Raw genomic sequence first — 24,887 nt, forward strand, 5'->3', positions numbered from 1 at the left:
TTAAACGAAAGTATACAGCACCAAAAGCTCTGCATCTTATTTTACGCGACTTGTTAATGCTTTCATTTAGCAATGCTTGATGCCTTTTTAGGATCAATTGTTACACGTGTAACATTAGCTTTAGAATTATCCAAAAGGAGGCCACTACCAAGAATAAGGGAAATGGATTCCATTCCATATTATTCCCCAATTATAATTATATGACTCTTTAAACAAATTCACATCTCTTAAAAAATAAAATTTAATTAATAACATTAAATCTGAAAGTTTTTTATAATATTTTTTCAAAATTATCCTTTTTCTTATTTCTCTATTCATTTTTTCTGAGACAAATCTCTATGCACTTATTTGCTTCTCATTAATATTTGGAGAGAAAATAATTAAGAGTATGTAAAAAAATAATAATTAATACATCTAAAAATTAGATTTTTTTTATAAAAAAGATAAACAAATTTCTGAAAAAGCTTATAATTAGGGACAGAAGAAATAGATATTCGTACCAAGTAGACTACCTAACAGAACTCCAAAATATGAAGAAAAAAAAACGTATGGTTCAGAATTGGGGGTAACAATATTTAACACGGGTCTAGAGTTGCATTTGTCAGAGTTCATTATCCCAGCAAGAATTATTAACGAATTTTCAGCAAGAATTATAAAGCTTCAAAGAAAAACCAGTGAATTCCGATCCTAAAAGTACAATGGAAAAATTATATTAATATCAAACCACCTGTTGGTGTTAAAAAAATGAGGAACAAGCAAAGAAAGCAATAACCCAAGCAAGGTTATTATATCCAGTCACTGGTACACAACATTGATGCTCAAAGCACCTACAGAAAGGGTGACCCAAAAAGAATGGTAACAGCATATTTATAACAAGAAATACACATACATCACACTGGGTCACTTTACAGCAAACTGCAGCTTTAATGATACACCGCTATAAATTCAAAATACAGACTACTACTAGTAGCACTGTATTGGCATTTCTCTTTCTCAACTTGTAGCAAAACAATCAGTAATGTACTTCACCTTGCTATCTAGGCATAATGTTCTATCTCATCGGTAGCCGCCATATGGTTGCTGACCATAACTACCATATGGCTGCTGACCATAACTACCTGAACCCATCATGGAGTTATTATAATTACCTGGCATGTTGGAGCCGGGAGGCAATCCAGTTGGGGGTTGCATCTGGTATCCTTGTCCCATACCCATTCCCCCCATCCCCCCCATTCCCATACCCATTGATGCATTCATGCCTCCTCCATAGCCTCCCATACCCATACCAACACCAGGACCATTGCCCATGCCAGAACCCATCATTGGGTTTTGAGGAGGCCTTAGAGAACCAGCACCAGACCGACCCATACCTGAACCCGATCCCATAGCTTTACCCATAGTTACAGTTGATGTTACAGCTGTGGTAGTGGGCTTCTCCATTCTCTTTTCCTTCCTATTAATGGCTTCAAAGTCAACCCCAATATCTGCTAATGGATTTGTTTTAGCTGCATGTAAAAAAAACATAGAAGTTAACAGTTTGTCCATACAAGATCAATGTCCTACTTAAAGTATGCTGTAGAAACTGAAATGTTACAAACAGCAGGTTTTCAGGTCTAAGCACTCACGTCCAGATATATTCAAATTAACCAATCCCCTGCTTAGTGTATCTGCCCAAACTGTTGATTTAGTCTCAAACTTGTCCTTGGATGGTTGAGAAACTAAAGAATTGGATTGTGAAGCATTAGAAGCAAATGATTGATTGGTAATTGGTGAGCTATAGGGGGCTGCATTCCCTTGTTGTCCAATAAAGCTCTGGCTGTTAAACTGTGATGCTTGATGAGTTGGAGAATAAGAAGACAAATGCGGAGCAGTGTGAGCAGTAGATCCTCCATGATGGGGGAAGTTGGTGCCCTGTGACAGCTGTCCTGTTGGAGCTTGGGGAGCCATGTGTGATGGAAAAGCTGCTGTCGATCCAAAGTTCCCACTATTCATATGCCCATTATATCCATTTTGGGATTGAGGAGACATGGTTGGATATCCACCCTGGGAGTGCAATCCACCATACATACCACCTGATTGTGCAGGTTGGCCACCTTGAGAAGCAAAAGGCGACTGCAAATGTTGGCCAGTAGGAGATGAAAATGCATGCAAGCTAGGTTGACCAGCATGAGATGAAAAGGGTGGTTGTGCATATTGACTGGAGGGAGATGAAAAGGATGATTGTACTTGTCCTGGTTGGCCATTAGGAGCAGAAAAGGGTTGTTGAGAAAATTGATCTGTAGGAACTGGAATGTTCTGCTGTGAATGCATCTCAGATAATGGTGCTTGAGGAAGAATGTCTGCAAGAATATCTGTTTCTGGCTGTGAAGATGACATATCTTGAGACGGAAACTGAGAGTTTGTAGAGAAAGGTTGAGCGTCAGAGGAAACAGGTGCAGAGTATGGTACAACAGAAAATGAGTCCCCAAACCCAAAGTTAGAGTTTGTTTCTGCATTAAGGCCATTTGATTGGGATGGCTCAATACTCTGATATGTCTGGGGTTGAGATGGAGCAGTTTCAGTAGAAGTAAAAGCCTTGAATGGCGAGTCACCAAATGGATCTTCAAAAGACTGCCAAAAGTCAAACCAGCAAATATATTATTTAAACAAAGATTAACAGACAGAGGGGACTGTTTTATACACACTAAGATGTATCTAAAAGATTATTCAAAGCCAAGTTATGAGAAAGATATGCCCTTTCTAGAAATAGAAAATAATTTTCAGAATTCTATCTCCATCATTTTGGTCCACAAATAGGATAAATAATTAAGTAATTAAGTAATATGGTACATTTATTAACAAAAACTCCCCACCTACCCAGTTGGTCACACATGCTAAATCAAAATGGACAAAAATATGGCATAAAGCTGACAACTATAAGAATTCCAAGTCAAGTGCAAATCCATTATTTTTAGTACTATGTCAAAACATAGAAAAGAGGGGTGATATCCTTTTTTCACTAGAAAAAGTAAAAGCTATGGAACAAATACCTACCTGATCAAAATTATTGGACCCAGATGGTGGTGCTGCAAAGGAAGCTGTTGATCCAGCATTTGCATCAGGGGCTGCAGTTGCTGATGCAGCTGGTACAAGAGATAATGCATTTGAAGAGGACGAGTCTGAGAGGGAGCCGAGCAAGTCCATTTCAACGTTACTAGTGGTGGCTGGGGCAGCTAAGAAGAAATATAAAGATATCATGAGTACAAGGCCTAGTAAATGCTATTTTTCAAAGAAAGTAGTCTTAAAGCATTAACGCAAGCTCTTCAAGACCACTGATGTTATGATTGTTTCAGTGTACTTTTGGGGAAATAATAATTTTTTTTAAAAGCTCTCTCAAGAAGCTGGCAAGAAAATCAATTTCTCCAAAATAAACTAATCCAAACAAGCACTCATATTAACATTAAACTCCCAAATGCTTGCCAATGATAATTCATCAAATGTCAATTCAAGCCATTGATTTCATTAGTATATTGGAGGCTGGAGCAAAGTATGACTAGAGTGTTACATCTTGACCACAAACCATGCATACAGCTGTGTCACATACTACTCAAAATACGAGTAAATGAAAAGAATTGTTAGTATGAGCTACATTAATGAGTGGCCAACTTTTCCCACTAAAGGATGTAGGAAACTTATTCTTATTAATGGATTTTAGATTCAGTTTCAAAAATCTTTCAAATTTATGCATGAAATAGTGTGTATATAACCACTCCAGAGTCTGTATGATATTAATTTGTCCAAGGATAAAAATCTAAAACTACAGAAGAATCATCAATAAAAGGTAGCCAGCACCTATTTCACAGTCCTGGTTACCAGAACATGAGGCCAGCAGAGAAATGCTGTGAAATTTTTCATATTGCCAAACAATTTTCCAAGTGAGGCAAGCTCATGGTGTTTAGGACAAAAAACCACATTGTTAAGACTTTGGTGTATAACAGATATATACTCATCATGAATGCTCAAGGGATGGTCTAAAGAAAACAATATTTGTAATGCAAAGGCATATGCAAATCAAATTACAAATGAGGCATATATTTCAAACTTCCAGCCCAACAATTAAAATAGAAACCCAACCTCCACCTATGAAACTGAGAGATGATCTACTGAATAATAATTTGACATGTACAAATAAATTCAACTCAAACATGTAAGAATTATTCAAAACAAGAAATCAGGAAAAACTGTTACAAGAATACTACTGATAACAGACAGAAGACTTAGTGACCAGCATAATACTATAACTGTATATAAACACCTGATGCAGGACCACGTGGGTCAAAAAAATCATCAGTCGCCTCAGTTTCCTGAGCTCCAGATACAGCAGTACTGGCAGCAGTAGTTGCTTCGGTTGGATTATTGTTTACAGGAAAAGATCCCGTAGGAGCAGAGGTTTGACTAGGATTATCATTTACATGAGGAGAGGAGTCTCTAGGAGCAGGTGCTGCTGAAGTTTCCACATCTCTGCAATCAAAATAATATAAGTAACAGATTCTGCTGTGAATAAGTGCTTTCTGTAGTATAAAAGTTCATACCTTTCACTGTGTACAGGGCTGCGAGATTCACTGACAGCTTCTTCATAGCTAGGAGGAGCACCCATATTTTGCTCAGAAAGTTTCCGCTCAAGCCTGCCCATTTGTATCGTACATTATCAACCTTAAAAATGCCTAGCAGCAATATGCTTACAGGAGAGAGAAAAGGTGTATTCCTATTGACAAATTTACCTTGCTTCCAGAGATTGGTCTTCAGCTTTAGCATTGCTTCCACTGAGAGATCATAGCATAAAAATATAAAGTTAGAAGCCCGAATGATTCACATCTCAGCAAATAGTTCACAACTCTCTTTCTAGCATTTGAGTACAAGAAGGATGAAACTAAAGCCATATTCATATTCTGACAATTAAATGGCCAAGGACAAGCAACAATAGATCTCACAAGACCCCACTCTAAATGGGTAGTTGGGTACAAATATAAAGCTTGTTTTGACCTTTTCATAAATTCTTATGCATAAGAGACAAAACTTCATTCCAATAATTATGTTGACAGTTTAAAAATCACACACCATTTTTTTACCACTACATAAAGTATAGTACTCCTTCTATGCAGCATTTATTTAGCAACTTAGCTTCTATTTTAGTGACAAAATTAATTTAATTTTGAAATGCCATGAGAAGTAAAATCCTGATTTCACAAATTAATCACCAAGTCAAATTTCAAATATAGTCAAACATAGATTCTTAAAGGTTTGTCTTTATAGATGATTAGAGTTTGCAAGTTGCAACTGAAAAGTATACTATTTAAGCATGATGGAAGATGTACTGACATAAAATTGCTCAATCTATATTCCATTTTAAAATAACTAAAACAAAGATCAAAAGCCACATAGGTACTGAATAGTTTGGGTTCTCTACACCATCTGTTAAAATTTGAATCTGGAAAGCTTGAAAATGTAAACCTATTTTTCTCAAAATGAAAGCTATCAGTCACTAATGAACAGCCTACATTTCATCAACTTGAAGCAATAATGTGAAAACATGAATACAAGAACAAGAAGGTCATGCTGCCAGAACTAAATGAACTTCTAGAACTAACTATTAAACAAAGGGTCATGCATGATGCCCCTAAATGCTCAAGCATAGAAAAGGATCAAAGTTTTTTATCTTTCAGTTCCACAGAGATTCTCAAGATACAGGTGTATTTTAAGTAACAAATTAGGGTTAAAAAAACTTAACAGTACACTAGACTCAAGTGTATAAAAGCTTGAGCTAGTCCAGCCCTTAGAATTACGGGGATTAAATCATATAGGTTCATACCGAGATGAGTGTTGTCCATCATCATCATAACGATCTCTATCAGAGCTCCTGCTTCTTGTGTCATATTGGTAATCAACACTTCGACTTCTTCCCCTGTAGTCGTCATCTCTGTATCCATCCCTGCCATAACGATCCTCATAATCTCTGCCATAACGATCTCCATCACGACTATGTCGATCATCATCTCTATTGCCCCATTCTCTTTCCTTTCCATAACCATAGCCATTTCTATCTTCTTCCCTGCTTCCATAACGATCATCATCATATCTGTCACCATAGGCTCCACTGCTTGAATATGAACCAGGTCTATACATTCCACCTGCTGTACTGTTGCGAAACCTGGTGATTCATATAAGACAGTTAATATCTCCTAGAAATTGAGATATTCACATACATTCACACAAATTTCACATATTCTACTGTGTATTTTAGATCTATAACCCAGAAACTCAGAAGACATACAGATTATCAAATTCTAAAACTCAGGGGAAGTTAAAAAGAAATTATCTACTAATGCAATGTCTTATGCTTGCTAATCAAGGGGGTATATATCAAGTTTACATTACAACTGGAAAATAACAAAATACAAAATATCAATAGAATTAACGAGAGGAGACTTACTTGTCCCTGTTAGCAGCAGCCTTCTGCCTAACTTCTATGATTCTTTCTTTATCATTCACAAGGACAACCAGACTTTGAGATTTCTTCCTGACATTGTTTCCTTGATCTCTTCCACTGGAATCAATATATTGAAAATCGGACAATGTCTGTTCATATGATGATTACAATGTTATCAGGTCACATTATAAATTTTAGATCATCTCAACAAAACTAGGAACCTGAATGGCAATAACTATGTTAAGTTTAAAGTAGGATTGACTAAATGAGAATTACTGATATTTGGTAAGCATGTTCTCTGATCTCATCTATGACTCGCTCTGACCCATGAGCCACCAAGTACTCTAGTACTGTCAAAGCCTGATGTTTAACAAAGGGCAGTTAATGTAGAAACACATAATTTTTAAGAGAGTAAGATCAACAACAAATGCAAAAAACAAAAAGATAATTCTTAATGTGCAACAACCCATCATCGTTATTGCAAAGGATATAAACAAGTATTAAAATGGATTTCACAAATTGGAAGATACACTGTAGAGTTGATGGTGACAACAAATGTAAACAAAATTAGCGGCATCTGCTAGCAATTGTATCTAAAACATAAAATAGTCTGATCAAAACCTTGTAGACATGTCGCCAATTCTTGCCAGTGTCATTAATTCGCTTCCAGATTACTGACATGATCATCTGGTATTCATGACTGCATGGATGCTTAAAAATGAGATTCTATGTAGTCAAATACACAATATGTCAAGCATACAATTAAGAACCCAAGCTTACGGGTTTCTGGTTGCCTGAGCAATATCTGCAAGAAGTGATCCATGAGGACCCCATGGTTCATTGCTGGTAGCATCAAGAACCTAGAAGAGGGGAGATAAAACAATGAATCTACATCAGATTTTGCAAAATAAGATTATAATACATAAATTTAAGGGTAGGAAACATCTATTTCATGAGCAAGTATCGCATACAAAAATTACCTTCTGTTCAATCCCAGGAACTTTCAGCACTTTCTTATTTACTTCTCTTTTACTGCAAGAATACAATGAAGAGTAGAACATTTAGGAAATACAATTGGCCTCTAAAATAGTGATAAACACCTAAAATAGCAATTTTATACATGACATGTTGAATCATGAGTTAATGAATAACGAACAGTTATACTTACAGGTCCCTAACAGTTTGACCAATAACCTTCTTCATTATTGCTGGATTTCAGCAAAAGCTACAAACCAACAACAAGGGCACGAACTGCAATGTACAAATAAAGCTCACTTGAAAAAAAATTCACACATCGGTTCCAGAAAAGCTTAGAGTTTCCCAACAATATAATGGTCACTTGAATTCCAAGAGGATATTTTCAAGCATTATCATCTGTTTGTTGTTGCATTAATATTTATAATTTAATACAGCAGTTTACAATAATTTTCAGAAGATGCCAGTTAGTCAGAAACTTGATACATTAATCAAATAAGCCAGACAGCATTAAAAAACAATTAATAATGTTTGCAGTCAGCACGGTCGGTATATATATAATATAACGAGTGAAATGAATCATGTATAAAGTAATATCATAACCTCAAAATTGAAACACAATTATATAAGATCAACAACGAAAACCAAAAATAAGTCCAACATGAATCTTCTTCTGCTGAGATCAATCTTAATTCTGAAAAAACAGGAGGATAGCATCATTATCCCGCATCACATCTCAAATCTCACCTTGTGGCATGTCAAACTTGAAACAATCAAAACACATTGAATGAAACTCTGTCATTGGAATCACAGAAAACAGCCAGAAGATCCAAACCAAAGAGATACAGCAGAGCTAAATCAAATCCGAAATCTAAGGATAAAATAAAAATCATTGGCCACCGAAGAGATTGCGAATAGTAATAACAATAATGCATAAAAAGAAAGAAAGAAAGGAGATCGAAGACGCAGCAATGAAAAGGAATCCAGATCTGATCCGAGAGATCGAACAAACGAACGAACCTGATCCAAAGGGGACAAACAAAATCGTCGGCAGAAAGGGGATAGAGAGAGAGAGAGAGAGAGAGATTGCAAATTTGCAAGAACTCTCTGAGTTGTTGTGTCCCAAACAACAATAATAATAGTATTACGTTGTGACAGAAGAAAACACACACAACACAAAAACGCTCTCTCTCTACAATTTCGGAGTTAATCTTAAACGGAAGCATAAAGGACGAGCAAGACAGCGCAACTTACACGCGGGGAACAATTACCTTTTATATTTTTTCTTAATTAAAAATTAGTTACTGCTAAAATTATTTATTTATTGGCTATGCTTTTATTATTATTCTAGGCCATTAAATTTTTAGTATTGGGATCTGATTTGCTTGGTTTTGAAAAAGAAAAAAAGAAAGTAAGTATATGGGTAATAATAATGATGCGAGTGTACCTAGGGGGCATTTGGTGAATGGGTTCAAGTCCTTGTCTCTGTTGTCATGACACCAATGTGCCAACTTATATCTTACTAGTATTATTTTCTTGGTGGATCAACCGTCTATTATTCTATGATGCTTTTTTCAAAATAAATTAGGCCTGTTCAAAGCAAGCCAGCTTGTGTTGACAAGGAAAAACAAAGTGAATATAAATCGAAACATGTTCGCCTAGTATGCCAATTCTGACCCACCCTTCCCTTCACTACTATCGGACTACACTTTTGACGTCTTCTCATACAGATAACATCCATATAAACATATTCATGTGTTATAATACTAGACTATATAGAGTTTAATGATGCATCATAGTTTATTTCAATGTGTTAGAAAAAGTCCAGAACCTATAAGTTGTTATTCTCATCCCACTTTTGCTATTCACACCCCGTGTACTTTTAAATTTTCTTATTCCAACAATAACCTTTTTCTGAAATTTCTAGTATGTTACTTATTTGTGTTGTTTAGAATGTCCTGCACCAGTTCATTGTGTTAAAGATCCTGCTGGCTTGGTATTATATAAAAGTTTCTAGACTAGATTGATTATGAAATGTTCTTCTCTTGCAGCAAATGTTCCCAGAGAAAAGAGCTATATATCAAATCCCCCTTTGTTAATGGAATTGGACTTATTTCATCGTATCGAGTCATTTAATTTGAGGCTGAGGTTTCCTCTGCCACTTCTTTCCTTAGAATTTAATTCTAGTGAAACAGGCGGCAGGAAGAATTTCCACCCTTACGCTGCTGCTGGGTATTCTTCATGCCTTATGGAATCATAGATTTTACTTAGTGCTTATGCAATGCCACTCTTCCTAATAGCTATACCATGCATGAATTTGTTGTTTCATATAAACTTATAACTATCCAGTCATCTCTTAATTAGTTGCATTTGCATCTTAATTTTCCAAATATTTCTGTTAACTTGATGTTTATTTCCTTTCCATCGTTATAGTTATGCATACTTTCTCTGCGGCTATTGGGCCAATGATGATAATGTTTGCAGTGCACTGCATATTCGTAAGGTGTAATTTTGTCTCATTTGACTAAGATAAAAGAACAACTAGAAAATCAAAGCAATAAATGGGAAAGATAAAAGTTTATAAAGGAGAGAAGAGAAACTATTTTTTAGTTATTTTAATTCCGTTAGTTAATTAGCTCTTATGATATCTACCAACTGAATTACACTCAACATTATGAAATACACTTGGTATTGGTCAATTGTATCTTCTTTTTTGGTGATTTGGTCAATTATATTCATACCAACTGAATTACCTTTCCTTGTGGTCACGACTTGTTCGGCCCCTCCTTGTAGGGAGTTGTTGCTTACTATTTTGATTAGCCAATTATTGCAGGTGTACGTTATAAGTAGCTGGAAATGGATTTTACAGGCACGTGAGGTTGCATGTTTTTTCTTTGTATTTTACCTGTAACCTTTGTTATTTTGTGATCTCTGTACAGGGGAAGGAATTTCGTGTACCTTTCCTTTGTTTTAATAAAATTATTTCCTTTGGCTGATTAAAAAAAGATATCTATGATTCAATGGGATTTTGGTTCTCTAGAGTTACTTGTTAAAACTGCAGTAACTTGTATATCAAATTTTGGAAAGAAACACAATCAAGATTTAGGTTTGGGTACCCTTTGTACCCCTCTCACATCAGTACAAATATTCATCTTTTGCTGATTAAAAAGAAAGATAAAGATTGAGGGGATATGCAAATTATTATGCTCCTTTTAACATTGAATATTGACAATATTGGGTGCAAACAACATAGGAAGATATAATTAAAAGAGTTTCACAATCATTTGAATCCAATTATACACCATGGGCAATATTAATAATCTACAAGGAAACAAATAAGAGATCTCTAAAAGCAACCTGCATTAGCATCAACATTTCAAATCTTACTTCCTCATTTTGGTTTGTCGCTTCCTTGAACTTAGTATGAACAAGATGTGCAAGATGGACACCAAATAAATAGAAGCAACCTTATCCGATTCATAAAGATTATAGCATAGAGACGATACTTTCATACTCTTATTCAAAGAACTTGTACAACAAATAAGACGCTTAACACTGCTCCAAATGGAACTTGACTTTATTCCACGATGAATACTAGAACCTGAAATAAAATAAAAGCTTTCAATACTTGGTTGGTGGTGGAGGACTCACGTAATGATAAGGAGCTGGGGCAGACGACATTGGTGGTGGAGGTGATTTGTAGTAGTAAGGAGGATGAGAAGTGGGAGATGGTGGGAGAGGACTCTTGTAATAATAAGGAGGTGGTGGAGAAGGTGACTTGTAGTAGTAGGATGGTGGCGGTGATAGAGATGGTGGTAGGGATGACTTGTAGTAGTAGGAAGGTGGAGGTGATGGATTTTGGTGGTGAAGGTGACTTGTAGTAGTAAGGAGGTGGTGGTGATAGGGGTGGTGGAAGAGGTGACTTGTAATAGTATGAAGGTGGTGGTGACAGAAATGGTGGAGGGATGACTTGTAGAAGTAGCTAGGGAGGTAACTTGTAGTAGTAGGAAGAAAGTGATGATGGAGATGGTGGGGGTTGTGATTTATAATAGTGAAGGAGAGGAGAAGGTGAAGGTGGAGGGGGACTCTTGTAGTAGTAAAGTGGATGAAATGGTTCTTTTAGGAGAGGAGGTGGAGGTGGAGGTGGAGGAGATATATAGTAACATGGAGGAGATGATGGTGATGGTGGAGGAGAGCTCTTGCAGTAATAAGAAGGTGGAGCAAGGGATTTGTAATAATATGATGGTGGTGGTGGAAGTGGTGACTTATAATAGTAAGGAGGGTATGGGTGTGGTGAGAGTGAAGGGGGTGGTGGAGAATTGTAATAATATGGTTTGTGATAAGGAGTAGGTGAAGGCTTGGGCTTGGACTTTTTGCAATCATATGGTTTTTTTAGGAGCATAAGCAAATGGCTTGGCCTTTAGCACAACTTCATACTTTGTCCTTGGACTTCACCTTCAATTATTAAGCTTGGTGGGTATGTTACAACGTGCGCCCTTAGGAGGAGCAGGAAGTTTAGCTTTGCGCAAAGCCGTCAACTATGATTGCCATAAGCCTTTATGGTCTTGCTTCCTACTTCACATGTCACTTCGACCGTGACACCTAGCGGTTGAGTAGAATGTTTGAATCACACACACAAATTACAAATCAATTTATCATATCACTAGGGAGCATTACTATCTTTTATATATTTTTTAAATTAAATTTAAAGGAAGGAAACATGTTTCTGTGAACACAATGTGGAATAATAAAAAATTACTTATTTAAGTTTTATTTTAACACCCACATTTATATGGAAAATTAAATAAAAAATAAGTTAGTGTTAAAGACAAATACTAATAAGCTGTGTCAATTTTTAACTGTTTAAATATTAAAAAAAAGTTTCCTGAAAAAATTTATTAAAAAAAGTAACATGTTGAACCTACTCTCGTCACATTCATTTGTTGGCTGTATTGATTATATCAGCAATATTCGATTCTGAACAAAAAAATATAATTATTTTCTATTAATTTTATTTTTTGCAACAATAATTTGTACTTTTATAAAAATGTCAACTAAAGTCGATTACAAAAGGCTGACATATTAGTACTTCAATAAGTAATATAGTGTAGGTGAGCAATCATTTGCTTTAATTAGTTGGCATAGATCAATTCTGAAAATGATTTTATTAATTAAAATGATAGTTATAAAATAGTTGACTAAATAATGTTACACCCGAATGAAAATTAAGCAATAGTTCAATCGTCAATTTCGCAAATTAATTCAATATTGAGTTGATTCTGAGTACTTTTAAGTTTTTTCCAATTAAAAATGGATAGATCAATAAAAATTAATAATTAAAAGAGAAAATATTATTATTATTATCGTTATTATTATTATTTTGTAATTTAAAAATTACAATATTTTCTATTAAAGTACAAGAAAGAAGATAATAATTAAGATGATTTGAAACTTTGGATTCCTCATAATTAACGGGTTTCTTATTCGAATATAAATAATTGGCATTATATATTTAATTATTTTTATCTTTAATTTTTTTATATAGATGTGTCTCAAAAATACTCTAAAAAAAATAATAAAAATTGTCCCATTATAATTTTTTAATAATATTTCTTCTATAATAAATATCGAACCAGTCTCGTAACTGTAACTGGATAAATAAAAAGAGAAGTTATTATTGTAAATTAAATTTATATTTTTCTGAACAAATTTGATATAGAGAAGAGCAAATGAGAGAGAAATGTAGAATAAAAATTAAGTGGAAGTGAAAAAAAAAACAGAAAAAAGATTAAAAATATATTATAAGACTATTATATCTTGATTAAAAATAATGTTTCAATTATAAGTGCAGTTGAAAATCTTTAAACACAACGATACACATAATGATATTGATAGAATTATACAAATAAAAATATGAGCTTGACGACCAATAAAAAATAATTAAAAAAAACATAGCAAAAGGGCAGCTCATGTTCCCCAATTAAATATTGTAGAAAACAAAATTACAGTTAAATAATAATAATAAAAAGGATATTGTTATTGTGCATGTGTATCAAAATGAAAAATAATAATAATAAAAAGAGGTAATGAATGCACCTTTGAGGTGTTTCTTGTTGTGAGAGTTTTGAGGGCATTTCATCTGTAACAATAGACTTTATCCACAACTTTAACGATCAATGGGTGGGAATATTCGTGAGGGTGAGGATATGGAATGTATGGAGAATACACGACCGGTGGAGGAGGAGAGTTGTAGTAATAAGGTGAACGAGGCTTTGGAGATGGTGGAGGTGGAGATTGGAGGAAGAGAGTTGTAGTAGTAGTAGGGTGAATGAGGCTTAGGAGATGGTGGAGGTAGAGATTTATAGTATTAAGATGTTTGAGAATAAATACGTATGTTGAAGATCTAATTTATTATGTTATTAATTTGTAAAAAATTATTCTTTATTTTATTATCATATTCATTATTAAATTGTTAATTTGATAAGTCATTGATTAAAATTAGATGTTTGTTATCATGATAGAGATTATGATAATGAGAAACAAATTTTTTATAATTTTAATTCAAATTATTCTTGATAGTATGATTATCGTGAATAGGACATCAATAATCATGATAGATTAATATATATGTAATGATCTTTATTGAATAAAGATTAATAAATTTTTATTGAATAATGATCTTTAACACGAGATTATCATAGTAATTAATAAGTTATTTGTATATTTTAATTTCGGATGCCTAATGTCTTAGAACACTAGTTGAATGAATATTAGATATGATTAAATACTTGTAAAATTAATGATTAATCAAGAAGGAATCCATCAATTCTAGGTAATGAGTTTGAGTTCTATTTTAGAATTAAGACATTGACTAAGGCAATTGAATGAAAGAAGAAAATAGTTTCTTAAGTCATTCATGTGTTAGCTTATTAGAGTTTGACAATAATACTATACTCTAGAGTTAACCTATGATGGAAGCAAATATTATATTCTTCTTCTATTGGTTCTCGAAGGGAAAAAGATTTTGTTTCAGGTTATCCGGACTTTAAGGAGTGTTGTTAAACGCCTAACTTGATTAATAAATTAATTATGATTAATTTATTATCAATTTAGTATTGAACCTACAAGGTCACACACAAACGAGTATTTCAATATTTACAAAAGAAAATAATTTATTTTGATAATTAAATTAGAGAATTTAATTTAATCAAATAAATATTTTAGTGAAATATTATTATATTTTTTGCTAGGACCAATAATATAATTAATATATAAAAAGGGAATATTATTTTATAATTGTGAAGATGTCCATAAAATAAGAATAATATTCAATTGCTATGTATCAAGGATGTGATTAATTATTGTAATTAGTTATGTGATTAATTATGAATTATCTTTATCTTAAATCAGTAAGCTTCTTAAAATAAAATATATGAGATAATATTTTTTTTATAAAGACAAATATAAATGAAATTATTTTATATATTTTCTTTTTTTTCTCACCCAAATCCATATCTCTTTAATATTATGAATAAAAGTATCTATATGAGGCAAAGCGTACTAAATAAAGACTGAAAAAGGTTCAAGTCTAGTTTTAGACGTGAAAAGTAGAAAAAAAATTATTCTTTAGAGTTTCATCCATCAAAGAATTTGATAATAAAGATTGACCTGAGTATAGATACAAGTAGAGTTTTTAGACTATTAAAAAAAATGTGTTGCTTCAAAACCTACATTTTGATGCATTAATTTATTATTTATTTATTTATTATTATTGTATATTTTGAATATAAAATAAATCCTAATTTTTTTCCTACAATTATTAGAAACATTTTTATGTAACTATCATACTACACACACGAGGATATGAGGATATGGTGAATGAGGTGGTGGAAACTTATAATAGTAAGTTGGAAGAGATGGTGGAGGAGAAGATTTGTAGGAATAAGGTATTGGACGACTTCATTTTGTGGAAAGAGTCATGATTTAATTTGTTTTTCCTCTCCTTCTCTTAAAATTTAGTTATGCCCGTATATCTTATTGAAAACCACATTTTTTTAGTCTTTCTGGACTGGATACCCCTACCCCTGGCCATGATCATAATTCATAACTATTATATATATATTACACGTATTTTATTTGTAACAAATGGTATATCGATGAGTTTTCTGAATGTTTGATCACATGGAAAATTTCTGAACGCGTCCTAGAGACTGAAACAGTTTTATTTGCGCAATATAGAGTGTCGGTTTACTAAAAGAACGCACAGATAGATATATATCTATTCCAAAATGAAGCGTATGTATACACGGAATGAAAAATGATTAGTAATAATAAATTAATTTTACGAAAATTTATAATTCTTTTATTTTTTATCTCTCTTAGTCGTTAAAAAGATTATGTAAAATATTGTATGAGGACAGTTTCTTAATAGAAACATTCTAATGCATGTGATACGTACGGAATTATTATAATTACAGTTGCACGAAGTATATTATTAATTAATATTCTCCTGTTAACAACCTTTTTTATTGAGTAGTGTTTTTTCATTGGAGGAAATCCTTAAAATATTATTTTTGGTGAATCTAAGTTTACTTAAGCGGTACATTAATTAGAAAAAAATATTTTTACCACTATTTTGATTATATAAGTAAAAAAGTAAGAATTATATGAACGTGCAATGTGTGTATATGAAATAATATTTGTTTTACATAATATACCCTAAATCATAAATGAAGCTTCACTGTGTAACTTAAATTAAAATTTGTATATCTCCCCCATGTGCGTCTGACTACTGTTACCATGCATATTCTAATTAAGAACCATGTTAGTGCCTTTCTTCTTTTTATCCTCTTTCCTTCATGATCACCATTGTTAAATGGCAGTCAATGCCATGTACGTATTACGTCTCTGAATTCAAGTCTAGCTGTTTCATCGAGTTTAATTTGTGATAATTGTTCTCAAGTAAATTAGACCATTAATTTGATCATTATATATATATATATATATATATATATATATAATATATATATATATATATATATTTATATATATATATATATATATTGAACAATGCTAATTAAATACCATATATAGTCAGAAATAGATCAGTGGGGGGTGCATGTATGTTAAGTTAGAAAGAGATAAGATCGTGGTTGTGGCATATAGACGTGCATGGGGTGGTGTGGCTTATATGATATGAGAAAATCAAGTAATTGCAGGCATTTTTTTTAAAAAATAAAATGACTTCATTAATCGTCTCCAACATCAGTTATATATATTGACATGTTTTTTAAAATAATCAAAACTGTCTCGCTCCCAAATCCCTCTCACTTCTTTTCTTCCCTCTCACTGGCTTAGGGATTTTCACTTTCGAAAAACATGACTTAGGCCATAATTGAAGCCATTAGACAGTAATATATCATATGAGCAGGGGCCAATCCAAACTCAAATGGCTGTGAGGACCGATAATAAAAAATAAAATTCATCTAACACATCATAAAAATATATATTCATAAATTAATGTTTTAAAATGTTAATTACAATAATAATCTATTAAAACACGGGACCTTATTCTTATATGTACTAAATTTTTTATCAATTCTTCAATGTATATTAACAAAATGTGAATCAAGAATCCATCTTTCATCTTCTTTAATAATTATAGATTAACAAAATTTGAGAAAAATAAAACCTACTATATAATAAGTAGAATTAGTCAAATATAATATTCGGATAAGATATTTTACAAAAAAAGAAATAAAATTACTATTGATTTTATAATTTAAAATTACAGAAAATAAAAATTGATGGTATAATAACAAAAATTGTTAAAAAATAATATTTAAATATTTTTTTTAAAAAAAGACAAAATTGCTATTGATTTTATAGTTTGAAAAAAAAGAGATAAAAACAATTATATAAATTGATGGATTTGAATCCATCCATTTTTTTTTATGGATAAATTAGATGAATTTATTGTGGATGAATTAATTGGATAATGGATAAATGAATTCATTTGTCACCACTAGCCTGGGACCTAGTCATGTCCACCATAGTGGAAAAGTTATTTTGACCATTGGATTTAAATTTTTCTTGAGATAAGTGCAGGCTTATCTTAAGACAAGTTACACTGGATTATTATTATTATTATTATTATTATTATTATTATTTTCCTTAAAAAGTGTTATTCTTTCCTGTTCTAGTTTATCGCCCCTTTCTTTCTCTCTCCGACTCTCCCTTCCATCTACTTATTCTCCTCCTCCCCTTTTTCAAAATGTCATGCTTCTTCGGTGACCTCAACAACTTCTTTGTCATCAAGCTCCTCGTCGGACACGTAGTTAGCTATGGTAGGATTTGAATACGAAAGAATGGGCTTCAACGTCCACAAAATGCTGATTGGTGCGATTGTTACTTTAATGCAAGTGTAGGTAGGTTTGGAGCTTTGATGTAGGTTTGGGATATGTGTGTGTGTGTGGAAAGAAACACGACCTAAATTTAGGGGATATGTAGATTATTATGCTTTTTTATGCAAATATTGACAAATTTATTGCAAACAACACAAAAAGATATATTAAAAGAATTTCACAATAATTTGAATGAAATCATACACAATCAACCATATTAATCTACAAAGAAACAAATAAGAAAGCTCTAAAAGCAGCCTGAATTGATATCAACATTTCTAATCTTGCTTCCTTGTCTTGAATCTTTTTGATTTGTCGCTTCCTTGAACTTAGTAAGAACAACACTTGAAAAATGGCCACCAAATAAATAGAAGCAACCTCATATGAGTCATGAAGATCGTAGCTTAGAGGTGATACACTCAGACTCTTATTCAAAGAACTTGTATAACAAATTATATGCTTAACTCTGCTCCAAATGGAACGGAAATTTATTCCACAATGAATACTAGAACCTGAAATAAAATAAAAGTTTTCAATACTTCTCAGAGTTTATAAATGCATATAAAATAGACATTTATCTATTTTAAGATTACTAACTTACATGACTTATTATTGTTGCTGCTTCTTAATTCCAAGCTTACTTGTAGATGGGTGGTGGAGGGGAAGCATAAATGTAAACTGGTGGTGGTGGAGACTTGGTTGGTGGTGGAGGGCTCACGTAGTGATAAGGAGGTGGGGGAGACGACGTTGGGGGTGGAGGAGATTTGTAGTAGTAGGGAGGATGAGAAACGGGAGATGGTGGAGGAGGACTCTTGTAGTAGTAAGGAGGTGGTGGAGAAGGTGATGGGGGTGGAGGTGATTTGTAGTAATAGGGTGGTGGTGGTGATGGAGATGGTGGTGGGGGTGACTTGTAATAGTAAGGAGGTGGGGGTGATGGAGATGGTGGTGGGGGTGACTTGTAGTAGTATGGAGGTGGTGGTGATGGGGATGGTGGAGGAGGTGACTTGTAGTAGTAGGGGGTGGTGGTGATGGAGATGGTGGAGGTGGAGACTTGTAGTAGTAAGGAGGTGGTGGTGATGGGTCTGGTGGTGGAGGTGACTTGTAATAATATGGGGGTGGTGGTGATGGGGATGGTGGTGGAGGTGACTTGTAGTAGTAAGGTGGAGGTGGTGATGGAGATGGTGGAGGTGGAGACTTGTAGTAGTAGGGAGGTGGTGGTGATGGGGATGGTGGTGGAGGTGACTTGTAGTAGTATGGAGGTGGTGGTGATGGGGATGGTGGAGGTGGAGACTTGTAGTAGTAGGGAGGTGGTGGTGATGGGGATGGTGGAGGAGGTGACTTGTAGTAGTAGGGTGGTGGTGGTGATGGAGATGGAGGTGGAGGTGACTTGTAGTAGTAGGGAGGAGGTGGTGATGGGGATGGTGGAGGAGGTGACTTGTAGTAGTAAGGAGGATGGTATGGATCTTTGTGGGGAGGAGGTGGAGATTTATAGTAGTAGGGTGAAGGTGGTGATGGTGATGGTGGCGGGGGAGATTTATAGTAATATGGAGGAGGTGATGGTGATGGTGGAGGAGGGCTCTTGTAGTAATAAGAAGGTGGGGGAGGAGATTTGTAATAGTATGTTGGTGGTGGTGGAGGTGGTGACTTATAGTAGTAAGGAGGGTGTGGGTGCGGTGAGGGTGAAGGGGGTGGGGGAGAGTTGTAATAATATGGTTTGTGATAAGGAGTAGGGGAAGGCTTGGGCTTGGGCTTTTCGCAATCATATGACTTTTCAGGAGCATAAGCAAATGGCTTAGCCTTGAGCACAACTTCATACTTATCCTTGGACTTCACCTTCAATTTGGTTCCCTCATTAAGCTTGGTGGGTATGTTACAGCGTGAATCCTTAGGAGGAGCATGGAGTTTAGCCTTGCAGACTGTGGCTCCATATTTCACATAGTCAAAGCCTTCAACAGTGATGCTGTACTTTCCATTGCTCTTAGTTTTACCATAAGCTTTTATGGTCTTGCTCCCAACTTCACAAGTCACTTCGACCGTGGCACCTAATTAACGATGCCATTAAATGTGTGGATCGCACATGTTATTGACAAATCAATCTAACATATAAAACCATGACATTATTGTTTTCTTTAATTTTAACGGAAGGAAATGTTTTGTGAACACAAAATGGGATAATAAAGTTATTTCTTATAACATTATGATGTGTTTTTAAAACACGTGTACGAAAAAAAAGAAGCATGTGTTACATTAATAAATCTTTATTTTTAAACGTTTAAATAATATAAATAAAATTAAAATAGTTAACCTATCCTAGCTTTTTCATATTTTGATTGTTGGCTTCATTGATTACATAAGAAATAGTCGATTCTAAACAATATTTTCTATTTTCCAACAAAAATTGTATTTTTTTTTATTGAAATTCCAACTAAAGTCCTCTTCAAAAAAAAATTGACAACTTTCTGTTTGAAAAGGGTAATATAGGTACTTTAAAAAGTAGTATATGTTTAGGTTGGTCATTTGTTTAATTAGTTAGCATAGATCAAGATTCTCAAAAATATTTTTTTGTTAAAATATTTTCTCAAATTGAAACATGTTTTATTTCTTAATTGAAATGATAATTACAAAAAAAAACTAGTTGACTAAATAAAAAAAGGAGAAATTATAACTGTAAAATTATTTTATATTAGTTTTTTTTACAAATTTTATAGAGAAAAGAAAAAAATGAGAAAATATCAAATAATTAAATGATTTAATAGAAAAAATAAAAAAATATGACTAAAATACTATAAGAATATTATATTGTATTAAAAACAACTGTTTATGTATAAATGCAGTTGAACTTCTCTAGACACAACAACACACACATAACAATATCGATGTAATTATACAAATAAAAATATGAGCTTGAAAAAGAAAAATTAATTAAAGAAACATATATGGCAGCCAATGTCCCAAATTAAAATTTTGAGAAAAACAAAAGTACAGATTAATATTACCAAAAAGTAACATTTTTGAAGTATTCATAATATTATTATTGTGAATGTATTAGAATGAAATAGTAAAAAAATAAAAGTAATGTAGGTACCTTTGAGGTGTTTCTTGTTGTGCGACTTTTGGGGGTATTTCCAGTCATAACATCTATAACAATAGACTTTACCCACAATCTTAACAATCAATGGGTGATGATATGGGTGAGGGTGAGGATATGGAGTGTATGGAGGAGGCTTAGGAGATGGTGGAGGTGGAGATTTATAGTAGTAAGGCACATGAGGAGGATACGGTGAAGGAGGAGGTGGAGACTTATAATAGTAAGGTGGAGGAGGTGAAGGAGATGGTGGAGGAGGAGATTTGTAGTAGTAAGGTGGTGGAGGAGATGGTGAAGGAGGAGGCGGAGACTTGTAGTAATATGGAGGAGGGGGTGAGGGAGATGGAGGAGGAGGAGATTTGTAGTAGTATGGTGTTGGAGCTGGTGACTTCTCAGGTGGGGGAGGAGACTTGTAGTAGTATGGTGGTGGTGGTGATGGTGAAGGTGGTGGTGGGGACTTGTAGTAGTAAGGAGGTGGAGGTGATGGAGAGGGTGGTGGGGGGATTTATAGTAGTAAGGAGGTGGGGGGGGAGGGTGGGGAGGGATTTGTAGTAAGGAGGAGGAGGTGAAGGAGAAGGGTGGGTGGTGGAGGAGATTTATAGTAGTAGTTGTGTGGAGCGGAGATTTTCAGGTGGGGGAGCTTGTAATAGTATGGGTGGTGGATGGGAGTGGTGGTAATAGTAAGGAGTGGAGAGATTTAGTAGTGGAGGAGGATGAATGGTAGGGGTGTAGTATGTGTGGAGCGGAGTAGGTGGAGACTTGTAGTATGGGGTGGAGGTGAAGGGGGTGGTGGAGATTGTAGTAGTAGGAGGGGGTGAGGGAGAGGGTGGTGGGGAGATTTTGTAGTAGTAGGGAGGGTGGGGGGTGATGGAGATGGGGGAGGAGGCGATTGTGTAATATGGTGGTGGAGGGGGGGTGGGTGGGGGGGATTTTTTTGGTGGGGGGGGGGGGGTGGTGGGAGATTTTTAGTGGGGTGGGGGGGAGTGGGGGGGTGTTGTGTGGGGGGGTGGGGATGGTGGGGGGTGTTGGTGGTGGGGGGGGGGGGGGGGGGGTGTTTGTGGGTTGTGTCATTGGTGGGGGGTGGGGGGGGGGGATTGTCGTGGGGTGGTGGGGTGGAGTATGGATACAGCTACGGATCATTAAAGAATAGAAAATGAGAATGATGGCCTTTACCAATCCCTAATAATCCGTCTATGTATTCCAATGTTTATGATAGTATATCCTAGACGATTTATTGATGACTAAAAGCTGCATGATATGCATATTTATAGTGGAATAGTTCATATAGAGTGGAGCTGTAATGATCGAGGGACCAATTCATATGTCCAGTTGATACCATTTTAATTTTAATAATGCGTTAAATGAAGCTTCCCTAGCTGGCCTTGTGACTTTTTAAGTACAATATGTTATTTCCATTTGGTTATTTTTCTCCATATGGCTCCATTCCAACTAACTCGATTCTTTTTTATTGAAATTTCCAACAACTCATTTAAATATAAATCGGCTCCTGATCTAGTCTATACAATAATGAATCAAAAGGTTCCCAAATAATTCTGTTCTCTTATCATTTCTCTCAGCTGCTCAGTTGCCTCTATTGACTGAAAGAAAATTCAAAATGCTTTTTTCATCGATCCTTTTTCCTTTTCTAATTGTTTTCTATTGTTTTTGTTCAGAGGTAATAAGGTAAAGTGAATAGTGTATTTCGCATAATGGAGAAATCCATGAGGGTCATGATAATTTGATTTGCTCAAGAAATGGCAAGCAGCGGCCATTGCAACCTTTGGATATATAATAATTATATGTGTGCAACCATGCAAGTAAAAAGTATAAGACTATATATACGTTATAAAATATCGTTCATTAATTTACATATTCTCAGTTACGCGCGTACGTACCCAAAATTAACATGCTATATATGTGTGTAATATTTTAATATATAATTTAAGCTGCTTATGGATATATGTTTTCTGTTTTCTTAAGAAATAATTACTTTCGTTTCTTTTAAAAAGAATCTATTATTTTTAATTAATTTTCTCACAAGTATTTTCTTTTCTTATCTTTAGTAATTAATAATTTTGTTCTCAGGTGTGCTAGCGCTATTTGTCAATGATGGTATATGAGTTCTTGTAAGCAGCAGCATCAAATGCACATTGCAGCTTTTGCCGGTAAAATCGACTTCAACAAACTATGTATTTCCAGATGAGAACTTCATTTCGTGCGGAAATCATGATTGTTTTCTTTTATTCTTCCTCATTAAAATTTAGTTACGCCCTTATCTTCGTGAAAATCAGACCTTTTTTAATCAATTTCCGGACCAGTACAATATTATATCAATATCAGATCGATCGAGAGTATTCGATAAATCATTTTCTTAATGTTTTCTTTGTTTGGTCACATGTAACATTTCTGAACACGTCCAAGAAACTGAAATAGTTTTATTTGCGCATTGTATATATAGCACTTAATAATTGAGTGTCGGCTTTGTAAAAAAACGGACGGAACTATTTCAAAATGAACCGTATATACACACGGAATGGAATGAAATTAGAATTTAAGTATACTCATCTAATAAAATTGTACAGCAATTTATATAATATTTCTGTTTCTCTCTCTCCATTATATCATTAATCTTATTTCACATTTTGTAACAAGAAAATCTTACTTTTTCACATGTGTATGAAATAATAATTGTTTTATTCATTTAACCTAAAGTTTTACTTTAAGTGACTTACAATTCAAATTAATTTGCATATGTCCCCATGTGCGTCTAGCTACTATTAATTACCATGCATATTCTAATTAAGAACCATGTTAGCCAGTGCTTTCCTTTTATCCTCTTTCTTTTATTCTTATTAATGGCAGTCAATGCCGTGTAATACTACGTCTCTCAATTTAAGTCTAGATAATGTTTCATCGAATTTGTGATGATTGTTGTTGATGGAAAAATAAGCCATTTGATCATTATTTTTGATTTGGACAATGTTCTTAATTTAGTTCCATAATTAAATTCGATAGTCAGAATAGATCGGTGCAGGTATTAATTAAGATAGAAAGAGAGAAGGATGTGATAGTGCCACAGACGTGTATGGGGTACCGGTGTAGCTGTGGCCTTTTTTGTTATGCTTATAATGCAATATAGGATCTACATATTATAGGATAAAATTAGAGAAAGTCAAAGAACGAGTTTGCCTTACAGAGGAGCTAATTATGTTAAAGTCATTCAGAGGACCACTCCATTTACCAATATTGTTCCAAAATTCTCAGCTTTAGGTGTACTACTAGTAAAAGGTTATTACAATTATGAAGACTTTGAATGCTTTGCGAAAAAGAAAATGAAGACTTTAAATAACCCACTGATCTGTAATGACTACAGTTTGATGAGAAACGGGCGTGAATTAATAGGAGATAAGCATATCGCTCTAGCGTATATGATCCAGAATTTGCCAGGCAAAAAAATTCGAAATTTATCATAGAATTTACATTTGAGAAAATAAGAGCATTTTTTTTTTTTTTACTGCAAGAGCATATTTTGTTTTACACATACTAGGCATTTTTATTTTTTGACCATAGTATATGTATTTTTATATGTAAAACAATTGTCTGCCAAGTTAAAATATTTCGTAAATACTCCCAAAATCCTAGCTAATTAATATGGTAATTAGATAGGTATACATTAACTTCATTAAGTAAACTTTAATAACTATTCCAACTTTATCATAATTATTGCAAAGTACGTCAATCATTATGTTTCAATATATATTAAGATATTATTTTCTATTTTGCCATAATATTCTGAAGTGAAGTGCATAAAGGAGACACTATGATAAACTAAAAAACTGGGCTTTGACAACTAATATATAAGAATTTGTATGCTAGTATTAAGTAAATTGCGTTTTCAGAGAAAATTAAGTTTAGGTTTTGAAAATGTCACTTATATTAATTAGATCTAGTCTTTGTA

General features: G+C 33.9%; 1 protein-coding gene and 2 pseudogenes across 3 annotated transcripts; all 3 read right to left on the bottom strand.

Annotated features, from left to right (window-relative positions):
• Nucleotides 1–688: 688 nt before the first annotated feature.
• LOC100805865 (clathrin interactor EPSIN 2) lies at nt 689–8,683 on the bottom strand. 2 transcript variants are annotated; one of them, XM_006586223.4, is made up of 15 exons: nt 8,462–8,683; nt 8,189–8,312; nt 7,635–7,717; nt 7,447–7,498; nt 7,247–7,326; nt 7,088–7,166; nt 6,743–6,826; nt 6,470–6,615; nt 5,849–6,187; nt 4,761–4,802; nt 4,572–4,664; nt 4,295–4,500; nt 3,034–3,212; nt 1,626–2,610; nt 689–1,505 (listed from the first exon to the last, which is right to left on the bottom strand). In XM_006586223.4, the coding sequence occupies exons 3-15, from the start codon at nt 7,667–7,669 to the stop codon at nt 1,057–1,059; spliced, it is 2,769 nt and encodes a 922-aa protein (XP_006586286.1). In that variant the 5' UTR covers nt 7,670–7,717; nt 8,189–8,312; nt 8,462–8,683; the 3' UTR covers nt 689–1,056. The 2 variants fall into 2 exon arrangements, with proteins under 2 accessions (XP_006586286.1, XP_003532328.1); XM_003532280.5 differs by lacking the exon at nt 8,189–8,312.
• Nucleotides 8,684–10,604: 1,921 nt separating this feature from the next.
• Nucleotides 10,605–11,937, bottom strand: LOC100802664 (extensin-2-like; annotated as a pseudogene).
• A 6,072-nt stretch (nt 11,938–18,009) lies between these two features.
• LOC106799623 (extensin-2-like) lies at nt 18,010–21,454 on the bottom strand (annotated as a pseudogene). The gene is made up of 3 exons (XR_005892465.1): nt 20,930–21,454; nt 18,446–19,886; nt 18,010–18,356 (listed from the first exon to the last, which is right to left on the bottom strand). The product of XR_005892465.1 is annotated as an extensin-2-like (transcript).
• Between the last annotated feature and the right edge of the window lie 3,433 nt (nt 21,455–24,887).

Source organism: Glycine max, chromosome 8, assembly GCF_000004515.6.
Source record: "Glycine max cultivar Williams 82 chromosome 8, Glycine_max_v4.0, whole genome shotgun sequence".
Taxonomy (NCBI): domain Eukaryota; kingdom Viridiplantae; phylum Streptophyta; class Magnoliopsida; order Fabales; family Fabaceae; genus Glycine; species Glycine max.

Excerpts from the sequence above, each read along its gene's own strand:
- LOC100805865 (XM_003532280.5), bottom strand. The coding sequence starts at position 7,669 with ATGAAGAAGGTTATTGGTCAAACTGTTAGGGACCT. Across the intron at positions 7,167-7,246 it reads GCTCAGGCAACCAGAAACCC|TCATGAATACCAGATGATCA; the intron begins GTAAGCTTGGGT and ends GCATCCATGCAG. Across the intron at positions 3,213-4,294 it reads CCCACGTGGTCCTGCATCAG|CTGCCCCAGCCACCACTAGT; the intron begins GTGTTTATATAC and ends ATTTCTTCTTAG.